The 8,472-nt window shown below is 38.8% G+C and overlaps 2 protein-coding genes across 2 annotated transcripts; both read left to right on the top strand.

Annotated features, from left to right (window-relative positions):
* The first annotated feature begins 354 nt into the window (after nt 1–354).
* LOC105264418 (uncharacterized) lies at nt 355–1,932 on the top strand. The gene is made up of 5 exons (XM_011301271.1): nt 355–514; nt 586–978; nt 1,142–1,330; nt 1,407–1,586; nt 1,671–1,932. The coding sequence occupies exons 1-5, from the start codon at nt 458–460 to the stop codon at nt 1,863–1,865; spliced, it is 1,014 nt and encodes a 337-aa protein (XP_011299573.1). The 5' UTR covers nt 355–457; the 3' UTR covers nt 1,866–1,932.
* Nucleotides 1,933–2,517: 585 nt separating this feature from the next.
* On the top strand, nt 2,518–4,180 carry LOC105264417 (uncharacterized). Its single transcript, XM_011301270.1, has 5 exons — nt 2,518–2,642; nt 2,827–3,051; nt 3,316–3,504; nt 3,570–3,749; nt 3,818–4,180. Exons 1-5 carry the CDS (start codon nt 2,586–2,588, stop codon nt 4,016–4,018), a joined length of 852 nt encoding a protein of 283 aa, XP_011299572.1. The 5' UTR covers nt 2,518–2,585; the 3' UTR covers nt 4,019–4,180.
* Nucleotides 4,181–8,472: the final 4,292 nt, after the last annotated feature.

Genomic DNA, 8,472 nt, shown 5'->3' with positions numbered 1-8,472 from the left:
TTATCTTCTAATTTGTCCGTTTGACGATTAATTTAGGTCATTATCATTACTGTACAGCAAAAATCATGAAAACTGCGTGATGATTACCAAACACTCGTAATATTAACATTATCCGGTGTTTCTCGAATAGTTTGATATTCTTTTGGTTGGCCAGGAAGTACGGAATATTTTTTTCAATTTGGTTGTATCGTTGGTGCACCGCACCGAAGCGGTGACTTCAGGGTCAACCACTGATAGCAATTACCGCAAAATTCCCCTTCATGAACGATTCCATTTTCAAACAGCATGTAACTGATAAATGCAAAATTATCAGTCTATCCATGTAATGTTGTTTGTTCGTCCTGTTTGTAGACGTATATAACACAAGGCCTTATTATTAACGATAATGAAAAAAAACTGTCGACTCTTCAGCGACTTCTTCGAGTTCTTCAACGCGTAATAGCCTTCTGGCCTCAACATGGGGTCTATCGTTGTTACTATGCTCCTCTTCGCAGCACTTGTGAACACCGCATTTGTAAGATAATCTCAAAGATAATTTCTGTTAAATTTACTATTGACGGTAATGTTCTTAAAATTGATTTTCAGGGTCAAGGTGATCCTTCAGGGGCGGGTGAGACTGGCGCTGGTGACAGCACTAACACGGTTGGCGGCCCTTCATGCGAAACTGGTAATGAGGTTCCGGAAGCAAGTCAATCTGGTCCTGGACCTGACACTGATATTCCAGAAGGAAGTCAATCGGGTCCTGGACCTGATACTGATACTCCAGAAGGAAGTCAATCGGGTCCCGGAGCTGCTACTGATATTCCAGAAGGAATTCAGCCTGAACCTGGGTCGGAACCAAACGCAGAAATGACAATTGACATTGAAGCAGTAACATGTCTCTGTAATCTTCAAATTAGTGTTGATACCGAGGGTAAAAATGCTACTGCTACAGCTGGTGGAGAAGCTCAATGTGGTTTCGGTATCCCAATACCAACGGTTGGTTCATTTCAGGATAAATTCACATATCGTCAACAGCATTACAAACATCACTTCATTATTCATCTTAACCCAATTCCAATCTTAACCCAATTCACCTCGGCAAGACATTGACGGGACATGTAAAAATGCATGCTACATTTTTATTTGTTGCATTTGTTAGTTGTCGATAGATTGTGATGCTGTACTGAAAGGCGATACAGTTGGTGCTTTCTTCTATATATTGGAGGTTGAGAGGAACAGTATTTTGGGAGGCAGCTCGTGGGTTACCTTCGATCGCGATAAGAATGGTTGGGAAATAGTAGCATTGAATTTCCCAAAAGGACTGTCAGAGAGCAAAGATCTCAAAATAGTAAGATATTCATAGACATTAAAAGAAAAATTAGAGTTAGAGCAAATAAAATCCCTCTCTCTCTCTTCCTACCTAGATTTCTGGGTCACTTGCCCCAGACAGCGATTGGAAGGCTAGAATCTACAATTTAGAGGATCGAAAATCGAAAAAACTTACTATTTGTAAAAACAACGAGAAACCTGGAACGTACGAATACAACTTACTGGAAATGAGCAATCAAATCATCCTAGATGGTAAAGGATGTCCCGTTGCAAAGGTATCAGATAGAAACTTTTGATTATTGTAAAGCAATTATTACATTAGCATTTCTTCTGAACTTTAAGAATTGCTTTGATTCCAGGGCACGAAAACATCAGTAGTAGAACAGCCTCCGGAAAAATTACCACCAGCGATTTACCAGTTTCCCGAGATGTTGCCCTGTGAGAAGTTGAGTTGGGATGTGAAAATGAATGATCCGGACAAGAGAATGGCGTTTCAAGTATGGTATGATTTTACGCCGAAGGGTGCATGCAAACCCGTAGCCCCAAAAACGTAGGATTGTGCATATTATAGTATTGTAATATTGAAATAAATAAATAATTCTTATTGGAACTAAATAAATACATGGCGACTATTATTATATCTATTTATCATTATTTTTACTCGATGATAGAGCCGCTACATGATGGGCTACGATTTGACTTCACCTCGAAAATCGTCTAGCAAATATTTCATCTTTGATCGGTAATAGTTTTTTTTAACTAGAGGTTGAGGATTACTGCAGTATTATGGCTGTTTAGAACCAATTCCTGCATTTAGCCAGAAAAAATCCAACTCTTCGGTTGATTTGACGTGTTCGAAAGAATTTGATGATACAGATGATTTTTGTCATCCAAGCCAACGAGAATTTGTGCATTTGTTCAATCCTGCAACCTCAAACGATCTGTTAATCTCAGGCTCTTTGGAGATGTCATTATGAAAGATGGTTTAGATTTTTGTCAAAGGGTCCGTCATACCTTTTGAGTAAAGTAGAACCGTCGCACGACCATTTCAAGAAATCATCAAGGTTTTCCGCAAAATGGCTTTTTACTATCTTTGCTATCGTTGAAAAGTAAAATGGTGCTCATTTACTGAGTTGTGCAGTCGTAAATACAACCATCGTAAATGAAACCATTAAATTAATCGATGCGCGAAGCAGATAATCGTCAACAAAAACCACAATTTTGTGGCAGTCGATATCCAGTCTTTCAGTACCTAGTAATTTGACGATTTCAACATGAAATTCTTTCTCGTTGCATTTCTCTGCTGCGCGATTCTCCTGGATTCTGTATACGTAAATGATTTTCACTTATAATATTGCAAAAATATTCAAACTATCCAATATTTTCCGAACATTTTGTTGCATTACAATGCAAGTTTTGCAATGCAAATTGTACTACTATTTTATTATTATTTAAGAAGTCATTTGATAGACCGAGGAGGAGGATCCTTTCCTTTGTTGATTCTTGTTTTTTTAGAGTCAAGACAATCTGCCTTCTGGCAATGCTCCAGAAAAATCCGCTGATGATAATCCGCAAGCAAATACGACTGATTCGGTTAGTCAACCAAAAGTTCAAGGTGGCATTGATATTGAAGGCATTAAATGTCTGTGCAATCTTCAAGCTAGTGGTGATAGCAATGGAAACAGTCAAGCTAGCGTTGCTAAAAAAGCTGAATGTGGTTTGGGTGATCCAGCACCAACGGTGAGTTCATTCCGAATATCTTTCGGAATCAAGATCAAGAAAAATGATCATTCCTTAAAAAATATTTGAACTCAGGTCAAATATTAATGCATAATTAACACGTAGATCTGAAATGAGAATCTTTTTATACGATGTATCTCCAAATTTTCACATGCATGAATTACAATTATAAACGCGACCTATTGATTACTCCATTAATTATGATACTGCGTACGATTCAATAAATTTTTCAATAAATTATTAAATATACATTTCTACTTATAGTTGTCGTTGGACTGTGATGTTGTCTTGAATGGTGATATAAGTGGTTCATTCTTTTATATATTAGAAGTTGAAAGGAACTCTATTTGGGGAGGCGGTTCTTGGGTGAGATTTGATTACGATGCCGATGGTATAGAGATAACCGCCTTAAATTTTCCAAAGGGATTGGACACAACCCACGATCTCAAAATCGTAAGATATATGAATCGGAGAATATTCAAAATAAGTAGTGAGTAAAATCTATGACTGCCAATTAGGTTGCTGGTGGACTTGCTCCTGTAACCGCTTGGCAGGCAACGCTTTATAAACTAGAGGACCAGAAGAAGAATGTATTAAACCTTTGTAATAACACTGAACCGTCTGGATCATGGGAAGACAACTTGTTGAGGATGAGTCAACAAATTATCTTGGACGGTCGAGATTGCCCGATTGAAGAGGTACACCTCCTTAGTCTGAGACAATTATTTTTAATAAAATTCTCCTGCTGCTGGTAATTATTTTGCAGGGTGCAAAAACATCGGTTGTCCTGAAACCACCGCAACCATTACCACCTGCAATTTATATGTTTCCTGAGATGCTAATCTGCGATAGACTGAGTTGGAATGTCAAAATGAGAGATCCGGGCGGAAGCCAAGCATTCCAAGTCTGGTACGATTTCACGCCTAAAGGGGTGTGCAGAGTTACTAAACCTCAACGTCATGCATAAAAAATCGGCAAAACTGTATCCCAAATAGAGTTCACTTGATGTCCTCTATCCCTATTGGGGTTATTCAAATTTTTGTGCATCCTCAAACTTTTGCAGCTTTTGCACCTTTTACCAGCACTAATATTAAATGAATTTAATTAAAATATCTTACAACCTGAAATCAAAATTTGTACATGATTCTTAACTGCAACTGTCACCACAATCCTGCCGATGCAGGAAGTAAAAACAAAAGGACAAACGTAAGGACAGAAATAAGAAAAGTGCGTAAATTTCAGTATCTAAAAATTTCCAACTTTCTACTTGAAATTGTTCGTAACTGCGCCATACAATACATCAGCCAATTCATGGACCTAGTTGGTACATCTCTTGAACGTACACTCTATACTGTGCTGAGGCATCCTTGGGCCAGAACGCACGAAACGAAAATAAAATGTAAGTGGAAATTTATCGCCCCGGGCGATAGAAGACGTTTCCGTACTTTTAAATTTTTTATAAACTTTCTTTCTACATCGTTTTCTTTTCTCTCTGTCTTCCTTTTTTCTTCACTTTCAACACCACCCCTCCCCCCTCCCACCCACCCCCTCTGCCATCTTTGAACGAAAAGTGCGCTCAGTTACTGTCGATTTTCTTTTCCAACGGTTAGATATTCAACGAGGCGGGTATATATCGTAATGTTATTAAAACTTCTAAATGGCTATGGATCGTTTCTCGAGTTATACGTCTGAAGCCGCTGCTATGCTTTCGGCATTTTATTTCAACTATACTAACGCATTGGCATTGAATGAACAAGGAAAGGACCGGGCGAGACCGCTAGCGCCTTTGGCTAAGAATTATTCGCTTTATATTATTCCACAGGGGGTGAATTATCGAACATCAAACAAAATTCTGCGGGATGAGTGGTGTATTAAATAAAAATAGAAAAGTCATAAATGCGGAATGAAATTCTCTTTGCATATGTAGTATTTTTTTTGAGTAAAATTAATTAATATGATCAGCAAATTCCAATCAGGAGGGTACATGAGGACTCGTTATGAATTGATGTGCGAGAGCACGTAAACAAACGTGCGTCACATTAAATAAATCTATAGGAGGATTTGTGTTTCAACACATCGCACGGAATGTTTACAACCGAGCTATCAACACCCTTCAATCAATAGATTTCCCTACAGTATTATACCTGATGAAATACACAAAGAAGAATTTGCTCGAGAAGGTCGTTGAACACACGGTGAAGGAATGTAAGATAGAGGAGAAGCCTTCCTGGGTGAGTAATCAGTTTTTTTTATTATCCTTACATGAAAACTAATAAGCCAAGCAGCAAAACGCAATCCCTGAATTATTTATACAATCGGCATTTTTTAATACTCAAAACCGCCACGGGATTGGTGTTTTAATCATTTTCCTTGAAGTTAATATTTTACATTATGCCGGGAATTTTCCGGCGCCTAGACATCATTCGACGTGACCCGCATCCGGCATGTGTACAGTTGTGCAAAATAACGGGAGTGAAAGGGAGAAAAAAATGAAATGAACTATGAATTCTTCTCATTTGTTCTCCTTGAGTGTTTCAGGGGTTGTAGAAGTTGAGGATGTATTGTTGGTGCGATGACCCCAGAAAAATATCCCGAATCCCCCATTCTTGAACGATGAAACGAGCCGCGACACAGCCAGATTACTTTTCGATAAGGAATAATTAAAAATTTTCCCGTTTAAAGTAGTTAATTTCATTCCTGGTTTGGAGCCCTCGACTGAGGAAAAGAAAAGGGCAAGGGGATGTAGTAACCACGGGGATGTAAAAGGAGAAAATGAGAGGGAGCACTGGAGCGAACTATTCTACCTCACGGTGGTATGGGAACCGGAAAAAATAACCGCTAAAATACTCAGTGAGATAAAGAAGATAAAGGCCCTGAGAGTTTTGCTGGGCTTGGTGGTAATTTACATCGGTTTGTGATTTGGTTGGCGAGTAAGTCAACCCAGAGGTTATGTCATACCGGGAAAGAAATATTTCGTGTCGTCGAGCTTCTGATGATAACGGTAATTAAAAATTACGGGGTGAGACCGGCGAGAGAGTTGGGCGCCTCGGGAATTCAATGGGAAGAATTTTTTCTGGTAGTTCGACGTGATTACTGCATTAAAGTTTTGGAAACATTAGGTCTCTGCTATTGTTCCATCCCCTAATTAATTTCCAACTTCGAAAATTGATTCATAATCTTGAAAATTCTATCAATTAATTGGAATTGAATTAACTGAGTGATTAGATTAGATTACTACTGATATAATCTTCAGGGACATAATTTTAAAAAGCCTGAGTGTATAAATAGTCTTTTTGGCAACGTCGATGGTATGTTTGGTTAATGGTTCGGTAGTATGGAAGTTCAGATCATAAATCCCGTCGTTGGAGACTAATGTAGTGGTAATAGAGTATAAATGGGGGTCGCGCCCCGGGGTCAGCCTGTCTTACACCCCCACCCTCTTGACTGGCCATCCAAGTGGTGTAGACTACCACCCGCCCACCCTTACTAGACCGGCCAAGACCTTAAACTCACATTCGAGGTCCCTTCACACACTCACTACCATCGATTATCCAGCAATGACTTACAGAAGTTTCATGTCTACCGGCCACCGCCACTATATGGTCATGAATTTATTCATTCACGCGGGAATCTTATTCACACTCCTGTATTCATCGAATCCATCATTCTCCAGTGAAAAATATCTCAATTTAACTGGGAAACTTTCGAGCTATTTTCCAAAAATAGCTTCATGCATTTAAAATTACTTCCAGGTGGTGAACGTGATTGCAATCATTTTGAAAATGGGCGGGTGTCGATATTTGGAGTGCGCCGTTAACTCCTGTCATCTGGGGAGCGTTGGTGGTACTACGGAATGAGATAGACAATACTTTTGCTTCGGGGTTACTGCTATTTCCACGCGTAAAATCCAGAACTACGCGTTTTTACCGAAATTTGGTCGTTGGAAAAGATTCGGTCTAAAATCGTTTTTTCTGCATGAAGTATTAATGATTACTACAAAGTTGCTCAAGATAATCAGAAATGACAGAATGGTTTTCCAGAATTATGTAAAATCTGGAGCAACAGGGTACAGTAGTATAAATGCGATTTTTTTTTTTTTAACCATGTTTTTTTTAATCATTAAACAACAGATTATTTACAATATTTACATTGATTTTCATTGGAAAGAAACAGGTATATAAAAAAATTTATGTTTTAATTTGGGTTTAAAGAAAAATTTAGCGGTCACAGTATAAATGCGATCGTTTGTTTATAGTGACATAAATAATTCATAAAGATTAATAATATTTATGAAAAATGTACATTATCTAAAGAGAAGGTATTGATTGTAGTTCATATTTAACAAAATAAAAAATGCAAAAATAAAAAATCGTTCATTAAAATTGTCCATAAATGCGGTAAAACGTCTTAATGAATTATTTACACCTGCATGCAAAATTTCAGAATTCAATTGTCTAAACTAAACTTTGTTGACAGGAAACCCATTTTCAGGTGTCACGTTTTGTCTCGTGTGGCTCCAAAAACGTCGATATGATTTTGCCCAGTTGGCAACTTTGACATTACCGTATCTTTCGGGTCTCTCGTCAACTGAGTTGTATCGCCAGTTGGTCCATAGAGGCCAATGTGGAGCAGTGATTTTTCACCTTGCCACTGGACAATGAGCCCACAACTACTGACACTGTATAAACAACAACGGCCAGTCCCACAAGCAACACTCGAAAGAGTCAAAGGCGACAGTAGCATACTGAGGAGTGGTAAGTGGGTGGAGGCAAAACCCTTTCTCGCAAAGTTGTTTGAAAGTTCACGGGACAATGGTCATGTATCCGTGGCCCCTTCGCTATTTCTCCATTCTGTAGTTATACGAAGTGATGGTGGAAAGGTAGAGAAGTAGCTAACAGAGGTGAATGAAGAGGTGGCTGGGAGGAGAAGGGTGGATGGTCAGAAAAGCATCAGTGGTGTGGTAGTGCTGACCGGTGTTGGTCCGAAGATATGGTTGACGGGCTAGACTAGTGGGTGAACACCCCGCCCCACCCCCTAATGTCACCACTCGACACACACCCGTCCACTACAATCAACCCCCTTTCTACTGAGTTTATACCTATTCAATTCGTATTTCCCACCCAAAGTTCATATCACCAGGACTTATCATAATGCACTGTTCAATGATTGATGAATTTGGTTCACATGTTAACGAGGCTCCGTAACTCTTATCAAATAGCGTCCTTGAGCTTGAGTTACTGAATATTCGTTAATAGTGAGCGAATGATTCAATCATCTTAATTATTATGCCAAGCTAACAGCGCCATTTTGAAAAAAGATTTCACGCTACAATGACAATTGCGCCCCATTAAAAACTCATCACATAGCTCTGATGAAAAACTCTTCCCCATGATTGGATTTTCACAAAATTTAATAAACGGA

This window comes from Fopius arisanus, unplaced genomic scaffold, assembly GCF_000806365.1.
Source record: "Fopius arisanus strain USDA-PBARC FA_bdor unplaced genomic scaffold, ASM80636v1 scaffold00021, whole genome shotgun sequence".
Lineage (NCBI taxonomy): Eukaryota > Metazoa > Arthropoda > Insecta > Hymenoptera > Braconidae > Fopius > Fopius arisanus.
The sequence above is the reverse complement of the archived record's forward strand: the minus strand, read 5'-3'. Positions and strand labels throughout refer to the sequence as shown.